Source organism: Trachurus trachurus (assembly GCF_905171665.1).
Source record: "Trachurus trachurus genome assembly, chromosome: 24".
NCBI classification, from domain to species: domain Eukaryota; kingdom Metazoa; phylum Chordata; class Actinopteri; order Carangiformes; family Carangidae; genus Trachurus; species Trachurus trachurus.
Genome location: NC_139910.1, coordinates 26,798,431 through 26,811,507, shown reverse-complemented (window position 1 = coordinate 26,811,507; position 13,077 = coordinate 26,798,431). Strand labels below are relative to the sequence as shown.

General features: G+C 41.8%; 1 protein-coding gene across 3 annotated transcripts in view; it reads left to right on the top strand.

The window, feature by feature from the left end:
• Positions 1-13,077, top strand: part of cdc42bpab (CDC42 binding protein kinase alpha (DMPK-like) b) — a 103,384-nt gene that overhangs the window by 38,638 nt on the left and 51,669 nt on the right. For all 3 annotated transcript variants that reach the window (XM_084001149.1, XM_084001148.1, XM_084001147.1), the window contains exons 3-5: positions 4,819-4,902; positions 7,279-7,374; positions 10,026-10,174. In XM_084001149.1, the coding sequence (XP_083857275.1) occupies positions 4,819-4,902; positions 7,279-7,374; positions 10,026-10,174 (329 nt within the window). The remainder of the gene's footprint in view (positions 1-4,818; positions 4,903-7,278; positions 7,375-10,025; positions 10,175-13,077) is intronic.

Below are 13,077 nucleotides of genomic sequence, written 5' to 3'. Positions count from 1 at the left end.
TTAAACCATAGCAGAAGAAAGGGGCGCAATGTGATGATGTCATTAAAAGAGGACCATTCAAACCTCAAGGGTAAATATAATCATAGAAGGCTGAAAATCACAGGACATGTTCATTCTGATGATACAAGTCAGCAGTGTAAAACTCAAGCATGTGTGACCCTCCTTTCATATTAAAAAAGTGCTGTGGTTTATTTCATGCCTGTTCTTACTGGATAAAAACATTTTTAAAGGCACAGCTGATGCTTTCTGCTAACAAGTCTTCTTCAGTAGCAGTGCAAACTAAAAAAAAAACAGCTAGAAAACTTCCTTCAATGCATGGGAGTTGTGAATTAAACTCTGCTTAGTCTTCGTGGCCTGTATAGTTGACATCAGGTCCAAGAGGGGAGGACAAGATTAAGGAAGGAACAGTAGAGAGAAGAAAGGAGAGATGGAGAAGAGGACAAAAACAACCCAGCCTCGCCAAGAACAGTGTGCTCCCCCCCCCTCACCCTCCTCTCTTCCTCCTCCATTCTCCCTCTCCTCTGGTGAGGGATCACTCGGGGAAATCCAAACACTGCAGGAATGTTATCATTGTATTGCATTAGCAGCATTCCCCAGCTCATTTAATAGACTACAGACCCCTCTGTTGCATAGGGCGCCTGTGTTTGTTTCACTACTCATCTGTGTGCGCACAGTGCACTTAGAAATTCCTGTCCGTCTGTTTACTTGTGTGCATTTTCTGCGTTTTTTTTTTTTTTTTTTTTTTTTTTGTGGTGCTTTTTTAACAATTTAATGATCTTGTTTGTGCATATTTTCTGTGTGCCATTAACCATTTAGAAGTGCACATAAAACCTGGACATTTCCTTCGCGGATTAGTGGAATATCATAAACTATTAAAGAGTCTGAAGGAGATCAACCCAGACATATATTTTGCATGAACATGGGCTTGGGCTGGCAGCTCTCTGTGGTTTGTCACGGCAGCTTGTGTGTGCAGCTCCTTTTTTGGCAAAATGTGGAGCCGGAGCTGAGGAAGTTTATCATTGTTATGTTCAGCAATTATCAGTGAAGGGAAAGTTGGCAGTTGTTATGTTGTTAATACAGTACAAGAGGAACACAATGGAGGAGTGTGAACTAAAAAGACGTCCTTAGCGTTGCTCACTCATTGGTTGGTTTAGTTGTGGCGTATGTTCACTGTGTGGGATTGTAGTGGAGCAGCTGGACAGTGCTGTGCCTTATCAACCAGTGCTAAGAAGTGATGAATCAGTCTGATTTAAACCACCTATACATTTAATTTCCATCACTTTATATAAAATGTTTTGCCCATGTTAAATGTATTTGAACATACACATACATATGAAGTATGAGTTGTGTCTCATGACAACTCTGTTAAGGGATAGTAGCATTTTTTAAAAGTGGGATTGTATGATCTACAAATAGCCCCTAAGTACTTTAATTGCAGTAGAAGACTCTCTGCACTCCTCCCGTTAGCAACGCCAGCCCATAGCCCTGCCCAGAGATTTACAACATACAGTGTTGTGAACAGACCCAAAGAAACGGCCTATTTTCACGGCCTAAAAGAGGTTTTACCTGAAAAAAAATACACAGTTCCATTGTTTGCTATAATATAATTTTTTCCAGCCCCTCAAAGTGCAGGAAAAACACAGTTTTTATTTGGACCTAACCAACTCACGTATCCCTCCGCCCAGGGTTAGCGCCCGCCGATCAGCAGTTGGTTAGGTCCAAATAAAAACTGCATTTTTCCTGCACTTTGAGGGGCTGGAAAAAATTATATTATAGCGAACAATGGAACTGTGTATTTTTTTTTCAGGTAAAACCTCTTTTAGGCCACGAAAATAGGCCGTTTCTTTGGGTCTGTTCACAACACTGTATGTATGTTGTAAATCTCTGGGCAGGGCTATGGGCTGGCGTTGCTAACGGGAGGAGTGCAGAGAGTCTGCTACTGCAATTAAAGTACTTAGGGGCTATTTGGAGATCATACAACCCCACTTTAAAAAAATGCTACTATCCCTTTAACTTTTTGTGTAGGTTCATGGTCTAAAATGATCCGTAAATTGGTTTTCTATCGTTGACGTTGATTCGATAATGAATGTGACGAGGATCATTCTTCTGTGATCAATTGGCAACATCTTTCCACACCATCACATCTGCACATGACTGTCCTTCCAATATAATCTAGCACTCTGACAAATCACTGAGTGATTAGAGATTTTTTCTCTCTCAAGAAGCGGACTGTTCTCGTAGGAAGCATGAATCACATTTAAGTGTCCAGCTGCGTGAGGCTGTGTTGTGTGTCTGTGTATGTGGAGGGTGTGTGGCTCTGGATCCAGGTGGTGTGCGTCTGCTGGCCTTTTAGGTCAGCATTTTAGTATCTCTGGTTACTTCCTTTCCCCGCTATCCCTTCACCCCCCCTCTCCTTCCTTCTGTCTCATTTCCTCTTTCTCCCTCCTCTCTCCACTCCCTTTTCATCCCTTCCTTATTCCCACCAAACCCATCCTGTTTCATCTTGAAATGTATATTTCTCCCTTTTTCATTTGCAACTCCTTTTCCTTTTCCATATAAACCATTCTCTCACAAAAATTGACTTCATGATGTTTGCTCCGTCGTTTGTTTCCTCCTTGTTTATCCTTCAATCTGACGGGCTGCCTTCATCTACTTCTCATTAGACCATTAATGATGAATAGATGGTGTCATAATTGAGACAATGTTCCTTATTGTTGTATTGTTCTTAAAGGGATAGTTCACCCAAAATTCAAATTTCATTATCTACTCACCCTCACGTGGACTAAGGGCTGGGAGAAGTTTCAGAGTCCTCCGTGCCTTCTCTGAGTTACAGCGGGGCTCCGTGCAGCACTGCATGTCCATATGACGGTTGCGAACGGAGCTCACTTTTCTTCATCCAAAAACCATCCAAATACCTCCATACTGCTCGTCTGTAATGTCCATCTTGTATTGAAGCCCCAACATGAGAAATTGTTCCGAAATTTTTTTAAAAGTCTATGTTTTAAGCTTGTTTGTAGCAGAAGCTCCCAGCACTGCTCCTCCTGGTCCGTCCAAATCTCGCGTGATTTGCATTGACACCCAGTTCACGGCTCCGCAAATCGCGTGAGATTCCGGCAGAGCAACACTGGGAGCTTCCGCTACAAACAAGCTTGAAATATAGACTTATTACATTTTTTTCGGAACAATTTCTCATGTCGGGGCTTCAATACAAGACGGACATTACAGACAAGCAGTATGGAGGTATTTGGATGTTTTTTAGACGAAGAAAAGTGAGCTCCGTTCGCAACCGTCATATGGACATGAGGGGGAGTAGATAATGAGTGAAATTTGAATTTTGGGTGAACTATCCCTTTAACGAGGCTTCTTCGAAAAAATAAAATTATGGTTTAAACTTTATCACAAGTTGAAAGATTCTATAAATGATAGATTGTCTCAGCTCTTTTCCCCCACACATCTGTCTGAATTGAATGATTATTGTTTGTGGAACTATTATTGAAATATGGAAATCTGATCACACATGAATAGGGGTGTAACGGTACACAAAAGTCACGGTTCGGTACGTACCTCGGTTCAGGGGTCACGGTTCGGTACGGTTTCGGTACAACAGACACGAATTGAATGTAAAACTAAAATCTGTCTTGTGTTATAAAAGTTAAAAGAAAAAAGAATACAAAATAAAACAAGTGCATTAGGAGTGTTATAATGCCATTCATTAATTCTAGAGGAAAAAAAACGTGCACTTGACAACTGGCAACTATTATTCGAATTATTAAATTATTATTATTATTAAAAAAATATTATTAAAAAAACAAAACAATAAACTGACATCAATGTTGGTTTACACAGTTAAATTAGACTAGCAGTTACTTTGGTGATGTTTCTGGTCCTGCCTGTGTTCATAAAACATATTAGGCAGATACACGCACATCCCCCAAAAAACTGAAGACTAGGTGCTGGACCACCAAGAAAGACACAGGTAAGGAAAAAAGGAGACCGCACACTAGTTAAAAGCTCCCGTGACAGTTTAATGTCACTCACACGTTTCGGGCGTCAGCCCTTCATCAGACAAAATATGTCTGATTATATATAGTGTGCGGTCTCCTTTTCTCCTCACCTGTCTGTGTTCATGTCAAGAGGCTTAAAAGCTGCGGGATAAGTTGTTGCACACAACTAGTCTTTTTACTTGCACCAGTGATTGACATATCGGGTTGAACATGCGCTACGTGTTTGATGCGTTTCTAGCGACGCACCGCGCATCCGTGAAACATCGCCGACGGACTTTGTCCGGTGGACCAGTCGCGAGCATGGATGTATTATGGTCGCGAGCCGCCGCCGCCGCCGCCGTTTGTTTCATTGAGAAGCCACAGTGACATGAATGAAGCAGACAGCTCTCCTCCTCTAACTTCACTCTCTCATCACTTCTCTTCTTCGTCTGCTATGACGGCTGCAGGCAGCTTCGAGGCTCATTACCGCCACCTGGATTCGAGTGAGGACTCGACTTTTTTTTTTATTATTATTTTTTTTTTATATTCATTCAGACGTATTCGTCGTGTGACTGTGTGCACCGAACCGTGACCCCCGTACCGTGACGGCACGGGACGAATACATATACCGTTACACCCCTACACATGAATTATCACACTGCACAGTTTGTCCTTTTCCTTTTCCTGTGGCCTGAAAAGCTGCAATATTACATCTGATTGGTATTTTCCTATTTGTCTTGTTTCTAACATGCTTCGCATTCTTCGACCGGCTTTGCTGTCACACAAATGATTAAAACAGCTTTTTAACACGGCAACTTGTCGTTTTTTCATGCAGGTTGCAGTCGTAAAAGTGAAAAACACTGACAAGGTCTTCGCCATGAAGATTCTCAACAAGTGGGAGATGCTGAAGCGAGCTGAGGTGAGTTTCTCTTTCAGATTTTTACAAATGAGCATGAGGTTTACGGGATACAGACACTGGGCCAGCATGCAGTGGAACTGGAGAGATATGTAAAGTAAATAATCATATAAGGAAAGATGATTTATCTAAAAAAAAAAAAAAAAAAAAAAAAAAGCATCTGCTGTCATGTGAACGCACAACCCTTGATTATCCACCTTCATATCAGGCTTTGGTTGATAGATGTTTGCAGAACATGTCGCTGCCTGCGCGGCGCGAGCTGTTGATGCATGTTTTTCTCATCGACCTCTTCCTGACGGTCTGACATTCCTGTTGGTCCCCCGGGTCTTCAATCTTCATGCCTCATACGTCATCGGCCAGAACTAGTCCCCTGCTGTATGTGTTTCAAATGCCTGGACATGGGAAACAGCGGAGAGCAACAGATGTACTGTAGACAGTTACACTACAAGCGTGTAACTGCAGTTGTAGACAGGGAACATCAAAGGAGCGGGGGAAAGAATTTACACGTCGTTCGCAGTAACGCATCTCTTTCTTTCCCTGGAAAATGTGTAATCAGATTCCTTCTCCCATCTCAGTCTGGGTTCTTGAACCGTCAGTTTCTGTTTCAGTCAGCACATTTGGACCGACAGAGCAGTGAGAGATGTAGGGCGCGTTGGAGACCAAACACATTTTTCTGTCCATGCATGTGGTTAACTATTACGAAATGACCTGTTCAGCAGTGGAAATTTTGGTTTCAGTTAAAGTTTTTGATTTTGAACAGATTTATTTTGGATATGAAGTTCCACTGCTAATGATTGTATTTCCTTTTTATGGCCGAGTGCAGCTGAAGACGTAATGTTTTGGGGTCGTCTCTCTGTTCGTCCGGAGATCCCATTCTTGTGATTATGAGATTACAGGAACGCCTTGAGGGAATTTAATCAAATTTGGCACAAATGTCCTCTTGGAATCAAGGATGACCTGCTTAGACTTTGGTGGTCAGAGATCACTGGGGTCACTTAGGACAGTGGTTCTCAACTGGTGGGTCGGGACCCAAAAGTGGGTCGCGGACCCGTTCTGGATGGGTCGCGGACAGCTGGTCAAAAAAGTAAATAATATTTAATGCACATCTGATGTTAGACATGTCTTTTATTTTGAAAAATAACTTATTTTGAAAGGCACACGAGACACATGAACACATGCAGTTGTAATGGTCCTCCTCAGTTTCTTATTATTTGCTCTGAATGCAAAGATATCAGTTTCTTATTAATGTGGTCTGAATGCAGTGAATCTTGTTTTGTTTGGTTTTGTGGGTCTTTATTTTGTGCAATTTGATATTTATTCACTTTTGTGAATATGCTCTGAATGCAGAGATGCATTAGAAGTCAAATATATCGTTTTGTTGGTCTCCATTTTGTGCAGTTTAATATTTTTTTATTCACTTCCGTACATGCAGTTGTCATGGTCCTCCTCAGTTTCATTCATGTGCTCTGAAATGCACTTTGCTCAATAAAGAGCAAAATGAGTTTTTAAAGGCTTAAAAAAAAATTCTTGGTTTGAATTCTATAAAAGTGGGTCGCGACTTAATGACCATGGGAACATGTGGAGCCCAGAGAGAGACTAGTTGAGAACCCCTGACTTAGGACATACTGTATGGCCATAACTCATTGTGTACACAAGCCTGGACAGACATGGACATGGACATCTACTGTTTAATGGAGACAAAGAGCTGTGAGGCTGCATCTCTAGCTGGTAGTAACGTTGTAGTTCTAATCCAGTTTTCATGTCCTGCGTCTTCAATATGCAGATGCTTGTCTGAGTAGTTAAAGCGAGTCGGTACACGACTTGATGAAACCAGGCTTCTCTTCTGTAGCAAAACTCCAGCAGCTTCTCTTTGATGAAGACGTGGTGTTGGAGAAGTCAGGTTACTGCAGGCTCCACGCTGAACCGTCTCTGAGCCGAGACACCGAATCCTTTTGAATTCAAAGCATGCGGCTCGGCAGAAGGTCCCGACCTTTGACCTTCCTAATGCACTGGGCCGGAGGTGTCAAATAGTTTTATACCGCAGATACACGCACCGCAGAATGTTGGATCAGGGTCGTATAAGAGGATCAACCTGCTTCTCTTGTTCCTGGGTTAAGTAACAGAAGTTAAGCTAATTAAATAACGGTAAATGTGATTTCATGAGAGAACAGTTTGCCCAGAAAACGTAGGTGAAAAACCATCTCTGCTAGAAGCTGAAGCGGTGTGGGCGTGACGTGGTTTATGAATATGGATAACTGGCGCCGATGCTTGGCACATTCTGACTTGAACAACAGAAACAGTCATTCTCTTGTACTGTTGTCTGTGTATGTGATATGTAACTTTTCTTAAGTGTAATGTTTACTGTGTCTTTTTGTTTAGACGGCGTGTTTTCGGGAGGAACGTGACGTGTTGGTGAACGGAGATGGCCTGTGGATTACCACCCTGCACTACGCCTTCCAGGATGACAATAACTTGGTAATTGAAGAGTCTCTTAATTCTTCTTTCTTGTGTAGGAATTTACTAGGATGATGAGAAGATGGCTGGTCTGCAGCCATTGTTTTCATTTATTTTCTTCTATTTTATTATTATATTCTTTTGTTTTGATATTATCCTATTTGTAAAAGGATTTGTTAAAACAAGGGGTAGACCACATAAGTTTGTTTCTTTAAACTGCCTTTCATTCAGGAGTTGCGGAGGAGGAATTTATTTTTTCAATTCAATTCACTTCAGAAAAACTTTATTGTCTGTCACAAGGACAGAAAATTGTCATCAGTTTGGGCTCCAAACAGTTAGACATACAAACACCAACGTAAAAACTATAAAATTCACATGTCGCTCACATAAAAGCTGAGACAGCAAGTAGATCTGGTCCTAATCTCCATTTGTGTGAGAAACCACACCGCACCACACAAAATAAACAAACAAACAAACAAACAAACAAAAAGAGTGATGTCATCAGTGTGTGTTTAAACTGTTTTTATTTTCTTTTTTCAATGAATGAAACTAAATATGCATGTATCCATTAACAGTCATCCTGCACTGTACAGAATGGTTCTTTTCCTAAATTGACTGTAGCCTTTATCAGATGTATCAGATGCCCCACCTTCATGGCACATTCACATTATGGTACTTTCCAAAGCAGCACACACAGTTTTTCTTGTGAGTAGCTTCAGCTGCCACTTTCACCATCTCACACTCTGTTCATATTTAGAATACAGTAGCTCTTGTGCACGATGCCTGGTGACCTGCCAGGCACTGACCGGCACATGCAGTTCTCACCGCAAAAGCATAACATGACTCAGAATTGTAGGAAATCGGGCAGCAGAAGTTTAAAATGGCCAGAAAAACATTTACATAAAAGAGCCAAAAGAAGGAGTTAGGAGCTTCCTCGGTCGTCCTCTCTCTAACCTGACTGTCTGCCCTCTCTGTGTGACCCTGAGCACAAATGCCAGGACTGCTTGTCATTCCTTTTCCCACATTCTCACAACAAATGCTTCACCCTGGACACTCCCCAAGGCTTTAAGAATATACACCGCTGCCCGTCTAGCCGTCTATTTTTAGGAAAACCCTCAAAAGTTAAGAAGCATTTAGCCTCTTGCTGCCTCAGTGCCCCTCGGTAATAATGATACTGTGAGAAAAAAGGGAGAGGGGAGCGAGTGGAGGGTGGGGGAGAGGACGGAATATTTTTGACCTTCTTGTGTAATTAGCCTGTTTATTTTTCAACATTAATGATCTCACAAGTTCACACTGTTTTCCTTTTACTTCTTTTGCTCGTGATATCTGCTGATGTCGCTGAAAGATATAAATAAATGTCAAATAATAATTTACAATACAATAGTTTTCTATGCAAAGTCACACATGCTCACACAGCCCTTCATGTGTTCCAGCCTGAGCTTCTCTGCTCTTTGTTCTGGTGGCCAGTCTAGTAGCATGTGCATGTTAGTGTGTTCTTGTCCCTCCTCTTCATCCATTGGTCCTCTCCACGATTCAAACAGAAAGGAGGCACCGCCCACATGACTGTGGTCAGGTGAAAGAAAGTAACAGTCCAGAATTTTCTCCCCTCAGCCAAATAATAATAATATAATAATAATAAGTTATTTATATAGCACCTTTCAAAAACGAGTTACAAGGTGCTTTACAACAGAAATAAAAACATATCGGGTAGAATTGCCTGAGAACAACATAATAAAACCACCAAATATTATAAAATAAAATAAAATGGTAACACTTTACTTCTGACAACTTGACATAAAGACAATTTAAACTGTCATAGCAGACCTAATTGCCAAACTTTAAAAATTAAGTAAAGTTCTCATAACAAGGACATCTCAAATAATGTCAACTTTGCATTAAGTGACATAACTTACCGAATGACACTTAACGACAGCTGTCATAAGTATTCATTGATGTTTATGACAATTGTTATGTCATGGTTATGACTAGGGGTGGGAGAAAAAATCGATTCACATAGATATCGCGATGTCTTTTTTGACGATTTTTAAATCGATTTTTTTTCCAAAAATCGATTTTTTTTTTTGAAAAAAAAAAAAAAGTTTGAATTTTTTTTTGTTGAATTTTTTAAATATTGTGCAATGTGTATTTGTTAGCTTCTTTTACATACAGAGAGTACATGCTTTGGAAAGGGTTTAAGTTCACTTTATAATGGAGTATGTTAATTTATAGGCTCCTACAGTATTTGTGTGCAGATAAATGTTAAAAATGCAGACTAAAAATCGAGAGAATCGGCAATATCGTAGAATCACAATTTAAATCGAATCGCCATCCAAAAAATCGTAGAAGAATCGAATCGGGAGAAAAGCATATCGTCCCAGCCCTAGTTATGACAGTGTTATGTCAATCTTATGAATACCTATTCAAGTAAAGTGTTACCAATAAAATAAATATGCCTCCAACAAAGAAAGATAAGGCCGGGCGGAGGTATCAGCTGAAATCCCAGTCGACTGGTGGACTCTCAAAACATTTGAAAACATTTTACTGTCTGTGTCACTTATTCACTCAGTCCATGGCTGACTTTCTGTCCCTGTCTTTCTTCTGCAAATGTTGCTATTGCTAGCTATCTGACTGGCAGCCATGACTGTTAACCGTCTGTCTCTGTGTGTCTCTAGTACCTGGTCATGGACTACTATGTGGGTGGCGACCTGCTGACTCTGCTCAGTAAGTTTGAGGACCGACTGCCAGAAGACATGGCCAAGTTCTACCTGGCTGAGATGGTGCTGGCCATCGACTCTGTTCACCAGCTACACTACGTCCACAGGTCAGGAGCAGGGTGTGTGTGTGTGTGTGTGTGTGTGTGTGTGTGTGTGTGTGTGTGTGTGTGTGTGTGTGTGTGTGTGTGTTGTATTGAAAAGTGTCTAATTATTTTCTGAGAAGCAGATTGAGCAATAAGTCCTGATGATGGATGCTCAGTGTATTTACATTATTCCTGCTGTGTGGGCAATTTTCCAGCTGTGGGGAGCCACTGCAGCTAAATGAAAATAAATGAAAACGGCAGAGTGTGTGTGTGTGTGCACAGGTTTGTCTTCAGTCATCACCGAAGCTGGTCGATACCACCGACTAATTATACGCTTTATTAGTTTGCTTTTCTGGGTGTGTTATTATTTCGCTCTAGAAAATTGACATTTGAGGTTAGGTGTGTATGAATGTGTGTGAGAGACAGGATTTAAGTGCTTTAGAAAATAACTGTTGTAGTCTTGTGTAATGTTTTCATGTAGCCGTCAAGTCAGCAGTTGTTGTTCAATTCACGTTCATGTCACCGTCCGGTTTCCAGGTTCAGACACTTCACCCACTTTCTTACAGTCGTCTGGATTAAAAACAAACCAACCACTTAAAAGAGCAGTGGCAGGCTGCAGTTTGGTCTGGTTGTAGATGTCAGAAGAATTTTGAAACACTGAGAAAATACACACAGGAGCAGGAAAGAAAGCCGTGCCAGACAGGAAGTCTCGTTGGCATAATCAAAATGTCATTTTAGTTACAGCAGGTTTGGGAAGGATGAAAAGATGGCAGGAAAGATGAGAAGTAAAGAAAGTGAGGTGAGGTCAATAAAAAAAAAGAGTTAGATTAAATGGATACTTCACCCAAAATCGATAATTCACCAATTTTCTACTCACAGTCATGCCAAGGACGGGTTTGGAGAACTTTCTGAGTTATCAAAACGCTTTACAACAAGGCTAACCCAACCCTAACCCTAACTCCAAAAGAGTTTTGATGACTCTGAAAGTTCTCCAAACCCTTCCTTGGCAAGACGGTGAGTAGACAATTGGTGAATTATCGATTTTGGGTGAAGTATCCCTTTAAGGACAGGAGGAGACGGCTGGTGGGACAACATGTTGGGTGTGCCTGAAGCTGTCAGATGGAAAGAGAAACACTAACCGACGACAACAGAGTTATAGAGAGATGTAGGTATAAGTGTATAAGTAGAGAAAGCGAGTGAGTAAGAAGAGAGTGGGGAGCCACTAATTGCATGGTGTTATCTGGGGGGGGCCGTGGGTGGGGGTTGGCAGCGGCAACGGCAGCGAGGAGACGGAGGAGTGGAGAGAAAAGGAAAAAAGGACAGGGAGGAGGGGACAGCGCTCTCTTCTCTTTTAAGTCCCCTCGTGGACGCTTTGGTACAGTAATGATGGGGTATGGGAGGTGCGTGGGTGGGGGTGTGGTGCCGTAACCCCCCCCCACCCCCCTTCCCCCCGTGTATCAACCCCCCAAAGTCCTCCTTTGCTCTCACTTAACACACACACACACACACACTGGTGGGAGCTTTGTCCGCCTGCTTTGAAGAGGGTGGAGACAGGCAGCAGGTCCCCTGAGGAGGGTGTGTCCTGCTGGCCGGTCCTGTCTGATGAGTGTGTGTGTGTATGTGTGTGTGTTTGGATGCACATGTTGAGGGTGTTTTTATCTCAACAGTGTGTGTGTGTGTGTGTTTCTGTATGACTAAGCTATAGGACAATGGATTAACCCTATAATTTAAAGGCTTTAATGTCCATTAGACCTAAAAAAAAACATCCACCCCATAGTCACTGTTCACTTTCAGTTGCACCACACACACATAATTAGGCTTCTATTAGTGAGTATATATGGGCAGGTTGTGGTTGGACAGTGGGGCAGGATTTTCCAAGCTTCTCTCTGAGGAATCACATATTCAATGATCCTTTAAAGCCCCAGTATGTAACTTATTTGTCTTTTTATTAGCAAAAATCAAATATTGCTTTCATAAATACGTATTTCACTGAAGTGGAATCACACCCGCATACAAATGAAAGCATTCTGGTACCTTAGAATGAGTTGTTACAAGTCGTTACAAATTCATAAGTGGGTGACGCATCAAAGGTTTCCAGGTAGCGCCTGTTAAAACTGTCACCACTGTGTATTGTGAGGAAGGACGGAGGCACTGATGTTGCATTCAGGTGCAGTCAGGCAGACGGCCGTCGGCAAACCAACCGGATGTCATTTTACTCCACGAGAGAAAGACGGTAAAACTTGGGTCAGGTAAACAATACGACGTGCTGGCGGACCACTCGTTTATCCTGTTACATGCAGCGCCTGTTGTCTGTCTGACGTCTGCCCCATTTCATGTGAATGCAACATCAAGAATACGTTCTGATATGCAACCGCACCGCTAGATGGGGGGAATTCCTACACATTATACCTTTTAAAGGCTTTAATGTCCATTAGACCTAAAAATAAAACATCCACCCCATATTCACTGTTCACTTTCAGTTGCGCCACACACACATAATTAGGCTTCTATTAGTGAGTATATATGGGCAGGTTGTGGTTGGACAGCAGGGCAGGATTTTCCAAGCTTCTCTCTGAGGAATCACACATTCAATGGTCCTGTGATGTCAGTTTCTCCAGGGAACAAATAAGGCAGTCAACATAAAATCCCACATGTGTGTGTGTGTGTGTGTGTTGCTAGCATACATTCAATCAGTATGGAAGTGGTGAGAGCGATTATGACTGGCTGTCTGACTGTTGGTATTTTTCAGACTCTGGTGTGTTTCTGCTGTGGAGACTTCAGGGGATTCATCCTTACTCATCTGAAATGAATTTCTTTGTGGCAGCAGAGCCCATTATTACACAAGCCATGGGAAACACCTGTGTGTTTAACTGGCCTAACTAAACACCAATGTTGCAGACTAACTCTAATAAAGCTGCTATAAACTC